A 21,282-nucleotide genomic window follows, 5' to 3' on the forward strand; every position below is an offset into this window, starting at 1 on the left:
TATGTTTGGAAAATGTTCTTAATTTTCTATCAACCATGTATTACCTTTGTGATTGAATCTTCGGTAAATCTGTTTTGCCTTGCTTTTCCTAGGCAGTATGCAGCCTGGGGAAATATCTTAAATTATCATCCATTAAAGGATTTTAAATCTTGGATAATCGTAAGTAGGTGCTGGTGAGTTTTGTCTGGTTATGTCAATCATATGAAGAAAAAGAAAAGTTTTGATTTGTTTAACAACACCACTAGAGCACATAATTAATCATCCGCTATTGGATGTCAAATGTTTGTTAATCATGAGTCTTCAGAGAAAACCTGCAACATTTTGCGTGCAATAGCTAAGGTCTTTTTATATGCACTTTCCCAGAAAAGACATACCAAAGTTTAAAGTTTCTTTTGTTTAACGACACCACTGGAGCACATTGATTTATTAATCATCGACTATTGGATGTCAAACATTTAATAATTCTGACAGTCTTAGAGAGGAAACCCGCTACATTTTTCCATCAATAGCAAGGGATCTTTTATATGCACTTTCCCACAAACAGGAAAGCACATATAACAGTCTTTGACCAGTTGTGGTGCACTGAATGGATCCACCGAGGCGATTCAATCTTGTAACACAAGCACCTCAGGCGAGCACTCAACCAACTGAGCTAAACCCCTCCACAATCTTAAGAAGAAGCCCGCTACAATTTGTCTTTAGTAGCTTGGGTCATTTATATGCATTTCCCCAGAAAGGACAGCACATACCAGACAGGGCTCACACTGTCCATTGCCAAATTGCTCATTTTCATGGCTAAAGTGGCTACAGAATTGTAGTAGTTGGCTGATACATTTTCTTCAAATTAGTAACTTTTGAATTTATATGCACCATCCCAAAGACAAGACAGCACATACCACAGCCTATGTTACACCAGTTGTGGAGCACTGGCTGGAACGATAGAGAAATAGCCCAATGGGTCCACTGACAGGGATCGATCCTAGACCGACCGCGCATCAAGCGAACGCTTTACCACTGAGCTATGTCCCGCCCCTTATAGTTATAGTCTTAAGAGATAACACCCACTACATTTTTCTATTAGTAGCAAGGGATCTTTTATATGCACTATCCCATAGACAGGATAGCACATACCACGGCCTTTGATATACCAGTCGTGGTGCACTGGCTAGAATGAGAAATAGCCCAATGGGCCCACCGACGGGGATCAAGCTCAAACCGATTGCGCATCAAGCAAGCGCTTTATTATTGGGCTACGTAACCATCCCCCCCCCCCCCGCACTGCTGAATGCCAATGCGAATTGCCGTTTAAAAAATTACAAACACCCTAGAAACCAGCCCTAAGTTCAGACAGCTAACATTTTGCTAACATTCACAAACTATATGATTGGTTCCCGACATGGCCATTTCTTTTACTGTGAAGTGCATAAATGAGACTAGTAGACGTTTTCCTGCTCGGGTTCACCGAACTCGGCTCTGAATTAATGGCTCACCTCGACTTAATAGTTTTTCATTTATTTTTTATATAATTAATGAAATGATTTAGACAACCAATCTAAAATTGCATCTAATAATTTCAAATGTTACTATTTAATTTTTGACAGTTCCTTTTTTGACACCGCCACTAAATTTGGCCCTTCCCCCTATTTTTTCTTAAAAATTCAAATACCTTCTGTCCGATATCCAGCCACTGGCCATGCTAGAAACTGGACGTGGGATGGACGTGCCTGAACCTCTTTTGGATATAGGCATGTTAACAAAGTTTAAAGTTTGTTTTGTTTAACGACACCACTAGAGCACATTCATTAATTAATCACCGGCTATTGGATGTCAAACATTTGGTAATTCTGACATTTAGTCATCAGAGGAAACCCGCTACATTTTTCTTAATTCAGCAAGGGATCTTGTATATGCACTTTTACACAGACAGGAAAGCACATACCACGGCCTTCAACCAGTTGTGGTGCACTGGTTGGAACGAGAAAAAAACACAATCAGTTAAATGGATCCACCGAGGTGGTTCGATCTTGCGACGCAAGCATCTCAAGCAAACACTGAACCGACATTAATAAAGTACCCTGTAACCATAACGACTCACCTCAGCATATCCTATGTAGTCTCCATTAGTGCGGAGAAGATTAAAATTGACAATCGAGCCCTGCTTGGTGGGGTCTTCAAAACTGGTGTCACAGTAAATCTTGGCAAGTGGATTCTGGTTGCCATGGTGAAGGTGGACCAGGTTGTGGTGGAAGTAACGGCCGATAGAAAAGCAATGATTAGACACTTTTATAATGTCACCTGTAATGTAAACAAATATCGCATGGTCAATATTAAAGTGACAGACCCTAGTTTCTAAACAATACGACAAGTTTTTTACGATTAAAGCCATTTCTGACAATTTAAATTACAAGTCCTTATATTTTATTATTTAGAATATTAATTTTCATACACCTGACGTGGTTCTGGTCAACCAGGGTTTTGTAATATCTCAAAATGCACTTTTCATAATTCTAAAAACACACGTTATCAACGTAAGTTCTAGTTATATTTAGATGGTATTTCTCTGTTTAAATATCAGACTTTAGCTTCTCTCTGTTATAATCGTATCCGAATGTGTCTACACCTTTAAAGCAATGAACATCTTTGTAATTATGAAGGCCTTCAAACATTTGCTGTAAATCAAGAATTTAAAAACAAATTATCGACACACTTTTTTAAATCATCATGGTTTTATTTCTAAAATTTGACTTGACTTTCGGAATCTGAGCGTTGTTTTACAACAAAAATAATTTTTCAGTTTCAGTGCAAAAACATCTGTTTAAGCTAAGTCAGAATTTAAAAGAGTAGTTACTATATTACATGTACTTGTCTTTATTTAAATTCATATATCTATTTTAAATTATAATTTGGAAGAAGGAAAGGCTGTTTGTCATGTGTTATGTATCGTTTTCAAAAAATATCTTTATATAATAATTTTTAAACTTGGAATTTTATACGTTCAGATTCAAAATTGTAGACTCCGAAATTTGAAATTAAAAATGACATAGCCTTTGAGGAGTGGTGGGGAATGGTGCCGATTATCAGTCTACAAACATAGGTGATAAAACCCTGATCATAGCTTCTAATCTGAGGGTAGAGAGTTAATACATGTATATACATTGGTGGGGTTGGGTTTTTTTTTTTTTTTGGAGGGGGGGGTTATTATACAAATAAAATGTCTATTAGCTTGTAAGATTATATAATGGTAGAGCAAATTGTGTAAAATGTCTGCTCACCACCAATGCGATTAAAAGCCTCCAGCCCGTGTCTCAAAGCTATTATGTCTAGAAAGGGCAAGGATCCATCTTCAAACCTAAAGACAGAGAGCAAATTGTATGAAAAGGAAGGAAATTATTTATTTAACGACGCACTCAACACATTTCATTTACGATTATATGGCATCAGTCTAATGGTTAAGGACCACACAGATATTGAGAGAGGAAACCTGCTGTCGCCACTTCATGGGCTACTTTTTAAAATTGTATGAAGTGTTACATCTACAATACGACTCAATAGCAATACGATACATACCGTGATAGTTAGAAATAAATTTTGGTTGTTTAACGAAACCACTAGAGCACATTGATTCATTAATCATCGGCTATTGGATGATTAAACATTTGGTAATTTTGACATAGAGTCATCAGAGGAAACCCGCTACATTTTTTCTAATGAAGCAAGGGATCTTTATATGTACTTTCCCACAGACAGGATAGTACATACCACCACCTTTGATATATAAGTCGTGGTGCACTGGCTGGAATGAGAAATATCCCAATGGGCCCACCTACAGGGATCGATCCCAAAGCGACCGCACATCAAGCGAGCGTTTTTCCACTGGGCTGTGTCCCACCCCACCGTGATAGTTTTATTTTTTATTTTTTTACTGTCCCCAGACCATTAGACAGTGCCATGGTTGGGGAGCCCTGATACACCACCTTACAATTTATCTTAAAATTAATATTCATACATGTGTAAACATACATACATATATACAAACATACACACATGCATACGCATACATGCACACGCACGCACGTACGCACTCACATTACATTCTATTCTGATATATGCAGGTACAAATCAAAATAAAATAGTACTTCCTTTTATGCACGCCTTATGGTTTAGGACTTTTAAAAAAAGAAAAAGAAAAAAGGGTAACAACGAGAGAAGAAGAAGAAGAAGAAAAAGAAGGAAAACAAGAAAAAGAAGAAGAAGAAGAGGAAGAAAAACCTAAAGTTGATAGTGAGTAACGAAGCAGAATTAAACTGATGATAATAACAGGAACAGCAGTCGGGCCTGTGTTGGAATGTTATATGAACATGCAATTACAAAAAGTTTTTCCTTTGAGTAGATCGTTATCTAAGTGTAATGGGTTTTTTTTTCTTTCTTTCACTATATAAAAAGGTTGAGCCATTGTGCCCATTCTTCATTCCCACCGTGATAGGTAGTGACAATGTTATTAGGCAGCATAAAACATTTTGGGGCAATTACACAGAGGATGATAATTAGGTCCCTCATTAAATAATGTTCACTTGTCACAATTAGAGATTTGCTACACACGTTTCAGAGATTGCTACACAATTTTAAAACAGTAAACAGTAGTTGCTAATCAAGATTTTCAATCGACTAGAAATATAGCTAATCAAGATTTTGAAAACAAAATGTTCCCTGTTAACTGCGGGTGAAAATGTTGACAATTTACAACAGCTCTTTAGTAAAAAAAAAGGTTTCTAAGACAACCCACCTGTCTGCAATGTTTGATCGGAAGACATGGAACCTCTCTGTGACGTCGCTAACAACCACCGTCCCACCACCGACGTAACGTTTCTGTAAAACACCAGCACTTTCCTTCCTCACAATCAGAGCACCTTAAAAACAAAATAAACATTAATATATTACAGTAGTATTATCCATTTCAGGGCTCACTCTGCCCATTGCTAATTTAGCCAATTGCTACGTTTTATACAGTGGTTACAACATTGAATTATACAGGGCTTCACCTTAGCAGTAGCCCGGGGTGTTTTGGCTACCCATTTGTTCCTCGGGCTACCAGATTTATTTTGCACATCCAGTTACTCCACAATCAACAAGACGCTTAAACATGTAAAACGTCCACCCAAAACAACATGTTTAAATAAATTAAATACAATTTAAAAAAATTAATTTATTAAAATTATGGGGCTACTAATTTTTACTGAGGGCTACCAGATTTTATAACCTGGTAGCCTGGTGGGCTACCACTGAAAAATGTTACGGTCAAGGCCTGTAATATTTGACCAATCAAAGTCTGTCTTTAAAATTTTGATTAGCTACAGTTGGTGGTCTATTGATAATTTAATAGCAACTACTATTTAACATTTTTGAATTGTGTAGCAACCTGTGAAATTTGTGAAGCAAAACACAATGCAATACAGAACAAAATGTTCCCTGTATTAGCCATTGTTTAATCATTTTAATAGAAAGACTCTACCTGTGTGATAAACTCTTTAAAACAAAATTCTTTCAAGGTGAACCCTGCATTGTTCTTTAAAAACCGGCCTCGGTGGCGTCGTGGCAGGCCATCGGTCTACAGGCTGGTAGGTACTGGGTTCGGATCCCAGTCGAGGCATGGGATTTTTAATCCAGATACCGACTCCAAACCCTGAGTGAGTGCTCCGCAAGGCTCAATGGGTAGGTGTAAACCACTTGCACCGACCAGTGATCCATAACTGGTTCAACAAAGGCCATGGTTTGTGCTATCCTGCCTGTGGGAAGCACAAATAAAAGATCCCTTGCTGCCAATCGGAAGAGTAGCCCATGTAGTGGCAACAGCGGGTTTCCCTCTCAAAATCTGTATGGTCCTGAACCATATGTCTGACGCCATATAACCGTAAATAAAATGTGTTGAGTGCGTCGTTAAATAAAACACTTCTTTCTTTCTTTGTTCTTTAAAAGTGAAAAATTTGTTGACAAAACTACTAGAGCACATTTATTAATCATCAGCTACTAGATGTCAAACATTTGGTAATTGTGACACGACATTTTCCCCATTATATTATATGTGTAAATTATGAGGAAAAAGCCTCGTCAGTATATGTAGTGTGTGTGTGTGCATTGCATGTAAGTCTATATATATCTGTAGGTGTGTACTTATGTATGTGTGTGTGTGTGTGTGTGTGTGTGTGTGTGTGTGTGTGTGTGCATATTGCATGTGTCTATATATATCTGTAGGTGTGTACTTATATGTGTGTGTGTGTGTGTGTGTGTGTGTGTGTGTGTGTGTGCATATTGCATGTAAGTCTATATATATCTGTAGGTGTGTACTTGTGTGTGTGTGTTGATATGTGTTTGTATACACATCCACAGGGCCAGCTTCATGCTTGTTTGCCAATCCACTTGATTTATTTGAATAAATATTGTTAAAAAAAACAACACAGGGCTAGCTCTGGCACTTGCATAATTTGGCAGTTGCGAATTTTAAAAACAGCTGGCAACTTTTTATTTTAAATTGACAAAATAATTGATGTAATAATTGATATTTTGTTAGAAAATAGCTGTGTTTCTTCTAAAAAAATTTTTTAATTCTTTATCATCCCCAGAAAATAGGTCATGTCCGGGTTGTTTCTTAATTTTTTAAGTCTAATAGATAATTCCGTGAAATTATCTGCTCACCCAGAGCCAGCCCTACAAGCACTTGTATAGAATTTTACCAAGTCCTGTAGGAAATCCAAACATCTTGTAAAACGACAACGTCACAAAGTCGGGTTTATACTTGCTGAGATCAAGAGGAGACGTGGGAACGAAACAAGCTGCGTCAAGCAACACTAACCATCGCCCGCGGCAACCAGACTGGAATCCCATCTGTCCACTCTGTATTTTCTCAATCCATTCTAACGGATACTTCTGGCCAGAAAAATTTGACTCAGCAGGGTAGGCAAAAAGATTGTTGGAAGAACTCGTAGTTTTGATATTTCTTTCACAACACCACGTCCCAGGTTCATAAAGTTCCGACTCGCTCAGACACGTCAAAACTGATGCTCTGTCCGCCATTAACTCCCGCATTCCAAAAACTGAAGTATGGTTGTCCAGCAAGAAACAAAAACAGCCAGGATGTCTCGTCTCCAGTTGAGATGTTATTTGGGTATCACCTCCATTTTCATGTCGCAAGCTTCCTAGTTTAGAATGCATTCTTTTCTCGGAAGATAATTCAGTCTCAATCTCTTCCGATCTTCTATTCTCATTTTCTGTAGAGAGAAGCTGAGATGATATTTCGGTATCACCTCTATTTTCATGCTGCAAGCTTTCTGTATTAGAACGTGGATTTTTCTCAGAGGATATTTCAGTCTCAAGCTCTTCCGATCTTTTATCCTCATTTTCTGTGGAGTTGCCTCCCTTGTTCAAGTCTTCAAATGTGAACGACTCGGCAATCAGCTTCAAGGCAGCTGTACAGCCGGAAGTGAAAATCACGTCATACTCGTCGGCGGAGGCATGGAAGAAATCCAAAACGCTGAAAAAATTTAATTTAAAAAAAGTTTAAAACTCCAGCTAAACAACTGAAGGACACAATGAAGGAAGGAAGGACGGAAATGTTTTATTTAACGACGCACTCAACACATTTTATTTACGGTTATATGGCATCAGACATATGGTTAAGGACCACACATATATTGAGAGAGGAAACCCACTGTCGCCACTTCATGGGCTACTCTTTTCAATTAGCAGCAAGGGATCTTTTATATGCACCATCCCAAAGACAGGATAGCACATACCATGGCCTTTGATGTACAAGTCGTGGTGCATTGGCTGGAGCAAGAAATTATAACCCAATGAGCCTACCAATGGGGATCTATCCCAGACCGACTGCGCATCAAGCGAGCGCTTTACCACTGGGCTATGTCATGCCCTGGACACAATGAGAAATGAGTTAAAAAGTTTGTTTTGTTTAACAACACCACTAGAGCACATTGGATTATTAATCATTGGCTATAGGATGTCAAACAATTGGTAAATTTGACATATAGTCTTACAGAGGAAACCCGCCACATTTTTCGATTTGTATCAAGAGATCTTTTACATGCACTTTCCCACAGACAGGATAGCACATGCCATGCCCTATGATATATATATACCAGTCGTGGTGCACTGGCCCGAATGACAAATAGCCCAATGGGCCATCCGACGATGATCAATCCTAGAATAACCATGCATCAGGTGATCACTTTACCAATGGGCTACATCGCGTCTTAGTGCTTCTGCCAGAAATAAATTCTTGGGTATGGCACAACGGAATTGAATATTTACAAAGTGTGTGCTGAATGCACAGGTACCCCCAAACAGAAACCCGTAACACAAGTGCTATAGTTACATATATAAAGATATGGGGGGGGGGGGGGGGGGGGGGTCTACATCAGAAAGAAAATGGGTTAGGTTTAGGATTAGAGTTTAAAAAATCATAATTGTTTCAAAAGATTAACTTAAAAAAATAAAATCTACAAAATATTTGGGTACAGTGCCTTACACATTTTACCCTCTGGCAGAAACCCTGCTGACAGTCTCTCTTAGTGGGTGAAATGCCGTTAGTTTGAGCTTGTTATGTTGAAAAGATATGTTCATTACAGCACTGGTTATTAATTAACCTTCTGACTACTACAGACATCACACCAGTCGACATACTGTATACAGTGCATTCCCCAATTCATATTTCCCGCCATTTTGTAAAATTTAATGGGACTCACAAGATACAGATGTATAATACAGCAAACCGATTTCTTAACAAGATGTTGTCTTTTGTTTGTTTTTTAAATGGAAAATACCTAGGAATTTTGAGTTAAAAAGGTGGTTTTCGGCAAGTATTTTCGCTTGACAACAATGGTGGCATGTTGCAGTCATTTTCAGGGATCGATAGCTGATTGTAACAGCTAATTTGATAATACATTTTATCGTTTTACTAACAATGAAAATCACCAATAATTGGGATATGAATCGTTGTTAGAGGGGTTTGGGTTTTTTTGGTCAGAAAACCACTGTTATCGGGAATAATGGACATAATAGCTGGCCACAAATGCCCATAAATAAACGCAACTTTTTCTATTTTTTTGCCTAATTTTATACAACATTAACTGATCTAAAATATAAGAAAAATTTGAAAAACATTTAAGTGAATATATGTGAGTAAAAATTATAAACTTGTACCCACAACGTGGTTTTTGTCAAAAATCAATCCAGCAGTCTAAAGGTTAAACAATAAGTATTACCTGTATCGAACTTGTTCAATGGTGTCGGTTGAGAGTTGGCTGCTGGCATTGCGGCTATGTGGGTTACCGTAGAGATTGACCAGCAGGTCATCGTGGAACGCTTTGATCTGACCTGCAGCATACAGTGCAGTACCAGCATAGTCGACATAGGTTACACCTGGGGAAAACACAGAAACACAGCTACATGTATACTTCACAATCAGTTATAGACTTATCACTTGCAGCATATAGCGCAGTACCAGCATAGTCGACATAGGTTACACCTGGGGAAAACACAGAAACACAGCTACATGTATACTCCACAATCAGTTACAGATTTATAGATTTATCACTTGCAGCATATAACGCAGTACCAGCATAGTCGACATAGGTTACACCTGGGGAAAACACTGAAACACAGCTATACTTTACAACCCGACTATATAGATGTATCACTTGCAGCATATAGCGCAGTACCAGCATAGTCGACATAGGTTACACCTGGGGAAAACACTGAAACACAGCTATACTTTACAACCCGACTATATAGATTTATCACTTGCAGCATATAGCGCAGTACCAGCATAGTCGACATAGGTTACACCTGGGGAAAACACTGAAACACAGCTATATTTCACAATCAGTTATAGATTTATCACTTGCAGCATATCACTTGCAGCATATAACGCAGTACCAGCATAGTCGACATAGGTTACACCTGGGGAAAACACTGAAACACAGCTATACTTTACAACCCGACTATATAGATGTATCACTTGCAGCATATAGCGCAGTACCAGCATAGTCGACATAGGTTACACCTGGGGAAAACACTGAAACACAGCTATACTTTACAACCCGACTATATAGATTTATCACTTGCAGCATATAGCGCAGTACCAGCATAGTCGACATAGGTTACACCTGGGGAAAACACTGAAACACAGCTATATTTCACAATCAGTTATAGATTTATCACTTGCAGCATATCACTTGCAGCATATAACGCAGTACCAGCATAGTCGACATAGGTTACACCTGGGGAAAACACTGAAACACAGCTATACTTTACAACCCGACTATATAGATGTATCACTTGCAGCATATAGCGCAGTACCAGCATAGTCGACATAGGTTACACCTGGGGAAAACACTGAAACACAGCTATATTTCACAATCAGTTATAGATTTATCACTTGCAGCATATCACTTGCAGCATATAACGCAGTACCAGCATAGTCGACATAGGTTACACCTGGGGAAAACACAGAAACACAGCTACATGTATACTCCACAATCAGTTACAGATTTATAGATTTATCACTTGCAGCATATAACGCAGTACCAGCATAGTCGACATAGGTTACACCTGGGGAAAACACTGAAACACAGCTATACTTTACAACCCGACTATATAGATGTATCACTTGCAGCATATAGCGCAGTACCAGCATAGTCGACATAGGTTACACCTGGGGAAAACACTGAAACACAGCTATACTTTACAACCCGACTATATAGATATATCACTTGCAGCATATAACGCAGTACCAGCATAGTCGACATAGGTTACACCTGGGGAAAACACTGAAACACAGCTATACTTTACAACCCGACTATATAGATGTATCACTTGCAGCATATAACGCAGTACCAGCATAGTCGACATAGGTTACACCTGGGGAAAACACTGAAACACAGCTATACTTTACAACCCGACTATATAGATGTATCACTTGCAGCATATAACGCAGTACCAGCATAGTCGACATAGGTTACACCTGGGGAAAACACTGAAACACAGCTATACTTTCCAACCCGACTATATAGATGTATCACTTGCAGCATATAATGCAGTACCAGCATAGTCGACATAGGTTACACCTGGGGAAAACACTGAAACACAGCTATACTTTACAACCCGACTATATAGATTTATCACTTGCAGCATATAGCGCAGTACCAGCATAGTCGACATAGGTTACACCTGGGGAAAACACTGAAACACAGCTATACTTTACAACCCGACTATATAGATTTATCACTTGCAGCATATAGCGCAGTACCAGCATAGTCGACATAGGTTACACCTGGGGAAAACACTGAAACACAGCTATACTTTACAACCCGATTATATAGATGTATCACTTGCAGCATATAGCGCAGTACCAGCATAGTCGACATAGGTTACACCTGGGGAAAACACTGAAACACAGCTATATTTCACAATCAGTTATAGATTTATCACTTGCAGCATATAGCGCAGTACCAGCATAGTCGACATAGGTTACACCTGGGGAAAACACAGAAACACAGCTATACTTTACAACCAGTTATAGATTTATCACTTGCAGCATATAGCGCAGTACCAGCATAGTCGACATAGGTTACACCTGGGGAAAACACAGAAACACAGCTACATGTATACTTCACAATCAGTTACAGATTTATAGATTTATCACTTGCAGCATATAGCGCAGTACAAGCATAGTCGACATAGGTTACACCTGGGGAAAACACAGAAACACAGCTACATGTATACTTCACAATCAGTTACAGATTTATAGATTTATCACTTGCAGCATATAGCGCAGTACCAGCATAGTCGACATAGGTTACACCTGGGGAAAACACAGAAACACAGCTACATGTATACTTTACAATCAGTTATAGATTTATCACTTGCAGCATATCACTTGCAGCATATAGCGCAGTACCAGCATAGTCAACATAGGTTACACCTGGGGAAAACACTGAAACACAGCTATACTTTACAACCCGACTATATAGATTTATCACTTGCAGCATATAGCGCAGTACCAGCATAGTCGACATAGGTTACACCTGGGGAAAACACTGAAACACAGCTATATTTCACAATCAGTTATAGATTTATTACTTGCAGCATATAGTGCAGTACCAGCATAGTCGACATAGGTTACACCTGGGGAAAACACAGAAACACAGCTATACTTTACAACCAGTTATAGATTTATCACTTGCAGCATATAGCGCAGTACCAGCATAGTCGACATAGGTTACACCTGGGGAAAACACAGAAACACAGCTATACTTTACAACCAGTTATAGATTTATCACTTGCAGCATATAGCGCAGTACCAGCATAGTCGACAAAGGTTACACCTAAAAAAACACAGAAATACAGCTATACTTTACAACCAGTTATAGATTTATCACTTGCAGCATGTAGCGCAGTACCAGCAGTCGACATAGGTTACACCTGGGGAAAACACAGAAACACAGCTACATGTATACTTTACAATCAGTTATAGATTTATCACTTGCAGCATATAGCGCAGTACCAGCATAGTCAACATAGGTTACACCTGGGGAAAACACAGAAACACAGCTACATGTATACTTACAATCAGTTACAGATTTATAGATTTATCACTTGCAGCATATAGCGCAGTACCAGCATAGTCAACATAGGTTACACCTGGGGGAAACACAGAAACACAGCTATACTTTACAACCAGACTATATAGATGTATCACTTGCAGCATATAACGCAGTACCAGCATAGTCGACATAGGTTACACCTGGGGGAAACACAGAAACATAGCTATACTTTACAACCCGACTATATAGATGTATCACTTGCAGCATATAGCGCAGTACCAGCATAGTCAACATAGGTTACACCTGGGGGAAACACAGAAACACAGCTATACTTTACAACCAGACTATATAGATGTATCACTTGCAGCATATAGCGCAGTACCAGCATAGTCGACATAGGTTACACCTGGGGAAACACAGAAACACAGCTATACTTTACAACCAGACTATATAGATTTATCACTTGCAGCATATAACGCAGTACCAGCATAGTCAACATAGGTTACACCTGGGGGAAACACAGAAACACAGCTATACTTTACAACCAGACTATATAGATTTATCACTTGCAGCATATAGCGCAGTACCAGCATAGTCGACATAGGTTACACCTGGGGAAACACAGAAACACAGCTATACTTTACAACCCGACTATATAGATTTATCACTTGCAGCATATAGCGCAGTACCAGCATAGTCGACATAGGTTACACCTGGGGGAAACACAGAAACATAGCTATACTTTACAACCCGACTATATAGATTTATCACTTGCAGCATATAGCGCAGTACCAGCATAGTCGACATAGGTTACACCTGGGGGAAACACAGAAACATAGCTATACTTTACAACCCGACTATATAGATGTATCACTTGCAGCATATAGCGCAGTACCAGCATAGTCGACATAGGTTACACCTGGGGAAAACACTGAAACACAGCTATACTTTACAACCCGACTATATAGATGTATCACTTGCAGCATATAGCGCAGTACCAGCATAGTCAACATAGGTTACACCTGGGGGAAACACAGAAACACAGCTATACTTTACAACCAGACTATATAGATGTATCACTTGCAGCATATAGCGCAGTACCAGCATAGTCGACATAGGTTACACCTGGGGAAACACAGAAACACAGCTATACTTTACAACCAGACTATATAGATTTATCACTTGCAGCATATAACGCAGTACCAGCATAGTCAACATAGGTTACACCTGGGGGAAACACAGAAACACAGCTATACTTTACAACCAGACTATATAGATTTATCACTTGCAGCATATAGCGCAGTACCAACATAGTCGACATAGGTTACACCTGGGGAAACACAGAAACACAGCTATACTTTACAACCAGACTATATAGATTTCTCATCCATCATTTTCACACCAGAAATAATTATACATGTATTTCCATTATATTCATTACAATTTAACACAAACACGCACACACAGACAGACACGCGCACACAGACAGACATGCGCACACAGACAGACACGCGCACACAGACAGACACGCGCACACAGACAGACACGCACACACAGACAGACACGCACACACAGACAGACACATTAGTCCAGCAGTAGCAATGCAATTTATCATGGATTCCAATGGCAGATGGCATCTGTGTAGTGAGACCATTTTTTCCAACTACTTAGCTTCCATTCTGTATACAGATATCCAAATAATTCTTACCCTTGAATAAAGTACTGTATATATACGGGTGTACTACCAAAATGGGAAAATAAAAGCCAATTAAAAAAAACCTTTTCTACTTCCAGAAATGATATAACACATAGTTTTTGTATACAGAAATCCCTACACTCACTGAACCAAGTAAAAAGTCTGGTTTTAAGAGGTATCTGGTTTAGGGAGGTCATGTTCTGCAGTAATATTTATAAAGGGACCATGAAAAACATCTGGTTTTGAGGGACTTCCGGTTTACACAGCTCTATGTTTTGGTGGGGGGAAATTGGGTAGGTACAATGTACATGTTATATTTAGGTATTACTTTTTTCTCTCTTTTTTGTTTTTTTAATGTTGCTAAAGGGCACTTATGTTCCGTTTTATTTTTATTATGTACCCTCAAAATTATTTTCTGGCAGAAAGCCTGCTCACCTTTTTACTTTATAAAGGCAAGATAAACAAAAAAGAAGTTTTGTTTAATGACACCACTAGAGCACATTGATTAATTAATCATCAGCTATTGAATATCAAACATTAGGTCATTCTGACACGTAGTCATCAGAGAAAAGCTGCTAATTTTTCCATTAGCAAAAGGGATCTTTTATATGCAGGAAAGCACATACCACAGCCATTGACCAGTTGTGGTGCACTGGTTGTAACGAGAAAAAATCCAATCAGTTGAATGGATCCACTGAGGTGGTTCGATCCTGCGAAGCTAGCATCTTAGCCAAGTGCTCAAAAGACAGCTAAATCCCGCCCCCTTAAAGACAAGACAAAAATAATGTGTCTTATTCAGAGACAACAAGCAGACAACGTTATGTTCATTAGTCGGCTATTTCTAGCTCCTACTGCAGACTGACCCAACACCCACTTACACTTATAGTATTGGTATTTTCAGAAAAACAAGTCTACAACCTCAAGGATATAGGCCAATTAAAGCCGCTAATGTGGTCACACACAGTCCCTATTCTCTAACATAATGGGCACATTGTTGTTGCTTGCAATCAGGGATCGAAAAAATGAGCCGTCCAGTAACCCAAAGTAACTGCACAAATGATTTGGTTTGTTGTAATCTAGCTGACCTACTGTATATAGTATTTGGGATTGCAGGAGTAGGGTGATAACAAGCCGATAATAATTATAACAAGAATTCTGTGGAATACAATATCTTGCCTACCATAAACATATTTAGTGTCATCGACAGATGCATCAATAAATGTCAATCGCAAAGCAGGTTAAAAAATGTATTTAGTTTTTCACATGCATTAAGAAATATATCAAAGGCTGTGGTATGTGTTATCCTATAGGATGGTGCATATAAAAGATCCCTTGCTGCTAATCGAAAAAGAGTAGCCCAAGAAGTGGCGACAGCGGGTTTCCTCCCTCAATATCTATGTGGTCCTTAACCATATGTCCAATGCCATATAACCGTAAATAAAATGTGCTGAGCGTGTCGTTAAATAAAACATTTCCTTCCTTCATCCTCTTATAGAAACACCATCTACAGAAGAACTTGTCCCCGAAAGTTCCAACTATTACTCTCAGTATATTTGTTAAAAACATACCATTTAATAAATCACTAATTACATGTAGCTATAAGCATTAACCCTGAAAAAAGTAGCAACTCTTAACAGCAGACACACCATATAGGTTTGATCCAGGAACAGAGCAAAATCCAATAACGTAACTATGTCTAAAGACATTTTTTTTTCATTTTTACCTTTTTGTTTTTTGTTTTTTTTGCCTTCCTGATTTGGAATGACTTCATATTGGTATGGTAGAGCCCAAGGCCATAGCATGACATCCTACAGAGTTACAACTAATTCGCTCACCCAACTGCGGCAGAATAACACATGACGAGGAAATGGCTTTAAATTTGATTTCCAGACTTAGTAGCAGCAAAAGACATCATCATCATCGTTTCCCCAGGCTAAGAACAAAACCAAGGCTTTTTGTGCTCTGCAATTTAATTTACGAACCAAGTGCTTTGACAAGTCGGAAATACTGCCTTCTGGGCAGTTTTTGTGCAAAGCAGAAGAAAAAACATTTCAATTTGATGGTGATTTAGTGATATTAACTTTGAGGTAATACTAAAAAGAAAATAAGGATAAAACGGAGCACATTGATTTATTAGACAGCTATTAATGTCAAACTTTTGGTAATTCTGACTGTCTGAAAGGAAACTCAATACATTTTTCCATTAGCAGCACCAGAATGTTTATATATATTTATCTCACCTTCATGTAAAAAAACTCGAATTTCATTGTTATTTAGCCTTGGACAAAACCCTTATACCCCATGTGTGTCATGCAAAAATTTGTCTGTAAATAAAACATGGCTGTTAAATGATTTGCCAACCACTCAGAAAAGGAAATTGAAGAAAAGTGAGCTTCAGCTTGGGGTACAAGATCATACAGTGGGTATAAAAATCTATAAACCCCTCGTGATGCTTCTACAACTTATAGTGTACTTTCTCAGACACACAGCATATACCATAGCCTTTGATATACCAGTCATGGGATTGGAAAAAACTAAACAAAAAGAGATTGAGTTTAGAGGGGATTCCATCTTGGATGAAGCTTTTGAGATACAGGGATTTATCCAGGCATTCTGTGGATCCGAATGGTGCATATAACAGATTAGTGTTTTCAATAGTCTAGCACCATCTTGCCTTAATCAGCACCATGCTGCCCTGAGATTAAACAAGCCTTTTTCAGTAATTAATTCTAAAATTGCCTTTATAAAACACCAAAAACGGTATTATTAATTAATAAAATATGCCTTTTACATCTTTTGCCATTCATTTATTAAAGCAAACATATAAATTAATTAATGTTTCTTTCAATTAATTTTTGTCTATTTTTAATGAAATACAAGTGCCCCGAAAATGGTGAAAATGCCCCAAAAGTGTTTGGTCTACCATGCCTTGCCACATTTCTAAGGAAATCACTAAAGATCCTTTGCTACTAATAAAAAAATGTAGCAGATTTCCTCTCTAAGACTATATGTCAAAATTACCAAATGTTTGATATCCAATAGCCGATGATTAATATATCAATGTGCTCTGGTGGTGTTATTAAACAAAACAAACTTTAATTCATAATTTGTCGTGATTTTCTGGTTTTGTGAAGTTTAATTCATAATTTGTCATGATTTTCTGGTTTTGTGAAGTTTAATTCATAATTTGTCGTGATTTTCTGGTTTTGTGAAGTTTAATTCATAATTTGTCGTGATTTTCTGGTTTTGTGAAGTTTAATTCATAATTTGTCGTGATTTTCTGGTTTTGTGAAGTTTAATTCATAATTTGGCGAAACTTCCTACTCACCCAGAGCCAGCTCTGAGAAACAATTGTGGTTCAGCACATCGGATTCAACGTATGTATGCAGAACCATGTACCAATTATATTAGGATGAGTGAAACTCACAATTAGATTCACAAATCTGCCACAGGAGGCCGACGCAGGCCATAATAACCGTCTCGGGGCCTTCAAATAATCAGTCATCCCTGGTCTTAGTATAGTGCATTTTGACAATGTAAACCAAAATATAGTCAATCCCCGTAGATCGATGCTAACAACTTCCCAAAGCTCAAATAATTTCATAAATGTTTTTTGTGGAGGGGGGAAGAGGGATTATGTTTGGAATGTAGGCTGTGAATTTGGCAGGATTTTAGATGTTGTGCCCTGGTTTATAATCAAATAATGTAAATGATTATAAATCACATTTAGAGCGGTATCCAAACGCAAATAAACAATGAATAATAATATGTAAGTAACAAAGAATATATTTATAAATATTATTAACTGCTGTAAATAATTTTATTATCATGGATATTTTAGCATGCATTTTACCAAATTACCTGTCACTTTATGTGTCAACAAGCACAGGGACTTATAACGGTTTTACAGCAGTTCACAAGGCCATAGGAACAGGGGGGGTGGGGGGGGGGAGGCTGTGGATTATCCACAAAAATTATAAATAAAATAATAGTATCCGACATGTCTTTTTTCAACAATGTTAATTTCTGAGTAAATCTCATTCTTAATCTTTAATGAGAGATTTGTTCTCAGATCGAGGGGGGGGGGGATGTGACCCAGGGGTAAAGCGATTGCTCAATGCGCAGAAGGTCTGGGATCGATCCCTGTCGGTGGGCCCATTGGCTATTTCTCGTTCCAGCCAGTGCACCACGACTGGTATATCAAAGGCTGTGGTATGTACTACCCTGTATGTGGGATAGTGCATATAAAAGATCCCTTGCTGCTAATTGAAAAGTGTAGCCCATGAAGTGGCGACAGTGGTTTTCCTTTCTCAATACCTGTGTGGTCATTAACCATATATGTCTGATGCAATATAACTGTAAATAAAATGTTAAATAAAACATTTCTTTCTTTCTTTTTTGTTCTCAGGTCATCATTTAAACCCTTCTTTGAGAATACTATTTGACATCCTAGAACTTACACTGTAGTTAATTAAAATACTATTATTTCAAGTGGGTGTTATTATTTACTGTACTGTACAGGTTGGTATAAAGTTTAAACACAGCTGTCTATCACATCTCTACTTTTCTTAAAAGGCATCCATATCCAACAAATTGCATAGGCTTGAGTTTAAAGCCATACGGTGAAATCATTTTTGTCTGCCAAACTTGATAGAAAATAAGTTGCCTTTGTGCCCATATTTTGAAGGAAACATTTGCCATAGTGCCCCTCCAACTTGCCTTGATTCCCCTCCAACTTGCCTTGATTCCCCTCCAACTTGCCTTGATTCCCCTCCAACTTGCCTTGGTTCCCTAATTGTTGTTATTAAACAGAAGGCAACACTTGCTGTGCCCCACAAAAATAGAAATTCTACCCCTGCATTCTGATATAAAGAAAACATTTTCCGATCACAGTGTTAACAGTGAATCTATCTTTTGTTTCAGAAATTAACAAAGATAGCCGATATTGAAAAACTCACTGGAAATACCTTACAGGTACAAATAATAAAGTATAGGTACAGGTGCAGAAAACATACATGCACGAGAAAACATCACGTGGATGCGGTAAACTAGACATAATGTTCACAGACAAACAGGGGTTTTATAAACTTTGCCTTGTTTTCGCCAAGTTAAAATGGCGACGATTTTGCATTGCAAAGAACATCATACAACGTACAAAACGTGTACATACTGAATTCGCAGATCAACATCACAAAACGCAAAAATATGAGTCGTTTTGCAGGTTATTGCCAGAAGTGGATTTTGATACTGACCAACTTACAGGGTTGAAAATTAGCAGTCGCTGGTCGCCCATGACGACCTTTATTGGCCATGGGCGACTAAGAATTTTACAAAGGTAGTCCATTAGACGAACATCGATATTAGGGTCTGGCGAGTATGATACCAGTTAAAAAACAAAGACACTGAAACTGAATGGAATGTGACAAAACACATCGCGTCTGTGTTGGCGTGAACTATAGCAGCAGAAGACAGAACATGCTCTATATTGTAACAGCGCCAGATTCAGCTTCTGTGGCTTTGGGCCGGGTCTTCTAAAAATAGAGCTCAAAACGTATTGAAGACATTGTATGTATTTTTTAAATCTAGATGTCATCGGCTTACTAGAATGGACTGGATACGCCATAATTATCTAGTAGAGCTACTATTTGACAATTATTATTCAATGTTATGCTAAAAAGGAATCATAATTAATTAGCTTACATTATTTTTGGACAAAATCTAAATTTATCTTGTAGTTTTAACTCACAGTAACGTGAGCGCATGCGCATATATACAAATAACAATGACATTTTCCATTCCTACAGCCCAGGGCTTATTCCAAAGGTCACTTAACTGATGGTCGTTGTCGATATTGTTTTAAATTTAAGCGATTTGCATCAAATAAGAACATATCTGACACTAAGACTTACATGATATAACTGTTCAAATATTACTGCAATAAACAATAAATACACCGTTATGCTATGTAATATAATAACTAAGTACATCGTATATGTTGGTAAAATGTTTTTGTGTTTTTTTTCACAGATTTATTTTTTGTTTAAATATTTATTTTATTAGTAGCCTACTACTGTAGCATTTACAATATCCAAATTAAACGCACATGTGTCTGAGCTTCGTTCATTCCCGAGGAAATCCAATACTGGAGATTGTACCCCTTCTTGCATCACCACAAAGAGGACTGCCACCCTGACTAGGTTTATATACTAAAGCACGCTGAGTTTTACCTTTATTCTCTTTGTATTGCATTATTTGTTTTTACTTCAGAAAGAAAGAAATGTTTTATTTAACGACGCACTCAACACATTTTATTTACGGTTATATGGCTTCAGACATATGGTTAAGGACCACACAGATTTTGAGAGGAAACCCACTGTCGCCACTACATGGGCTACTCTTCCAATTAGTAGCAAGGGATCTTTTATTTGCGCTTCCCACAGGCAGGATAGCACAAACCATGGCCTTTGTTGAACCAGTTATGGATCACTGGTCGGTGCAAGTGGTTTACACCTACCCATTGAGCCTTGCGGAGCACTCACTCAGGGTTTGGAGTCGGTATCTGGATTAAAAATCCCATGCCTTGACTGGGATCCGAACCCAGTACCTACCAGCCTGTAGACCGATGGCCTACCACGACGCCACCGAGGCCGTTTTTTTTACTTCAGAGACAATGCAAGTCAAGCTGTATACCTCGGCTGTTCTAGCATTTTGTTTTCACCCCTGTATTAAAAATGAGATTTAATCATCATAATTTAATGGTTCAGCACATCGGATTCAATGTATGTATGCAGAACCATGTACCAATTATATTAGGATCAGTGAAACTTACAATTAGATTCACAAATCTGCCACAGGAGGCCGACGCAGGCCATAATAACCGTCTCGGGGCCTTCAAATAATCAGTCATCCCTGGTCTTAGTATAGTGCATTTTGACAATGTAAACCAAAATATAGTCAATCCCCGTAGATCGA

General features: G+C 38.2%; 1 protein-coding gene across 1 annotated transcript in view; it reads right to left on the bottom strand.

Moving 5' to 3' along the window:
* The window catches only part of LOC121385065 (molybdenum cofactor sulfurase-like), a 44,315-nt gene that overhangs the window by 15,030 nt on the left and 8,003 nt on the right, over positions 1-21,282 (bottom strand). The window contains exons 2-12 of the mRNA XM_041515601.1: positions 13,716-13,739; positions 12,997-13,020; positions 12,272-12,295; positions 11,849-11,872; positions 11,521-11,544; positions 10,483-10,506; positions 9,273-9,429; positions 6,729-7,525; positions 4,784-4,907; positions 3,273-3,349; positions 2,096-2,295 (exon numbers count right to left, since the gene is read on the bottom strand). Coding sequence (XP_041371535.1) covers positions 2,096-2,295; positions 3,273-3,349; positions 4,784-4,907; positions 6,729-7,525; positions 9,273-9,429; positions 10,483-10,506; positions 11,521-11,544; positions 11,849-11,872; positions 12,272-12,295; positions 12,997-13,020; positions 13,716-13,739 — 1,499 coding nt within the window. The remainder of the gene's footprint in view (positions 1-2,095; positions 2,296-3,272; positions 3,350-4,783; positions 4,908-6,728; positions 7,526-9,272; positions 9,430-10,482; positions 10,507-11,520; positions 11,545-11,848; positions 11,873-12,271; positions 12,296-12,996; positions 13,021-13,715; positions 13,740-21,282) is intronic.

Source organism: Gigantopelta aegis, chromosome 11, assembly GCF_016097555.1.
Source record: "Gigantopelta aegis isolate Gae_Host chromosome 11, Gae_host_genome, whole genome shotgun sequence".
Taxonomy (NCBI): domain Eukaryota; kingdom Metazoa; phylum Mollusca; class Gastropoda; order Neomphalida; family Peltospiridae; genus Gigantopelta; species Gigantopelta aegis.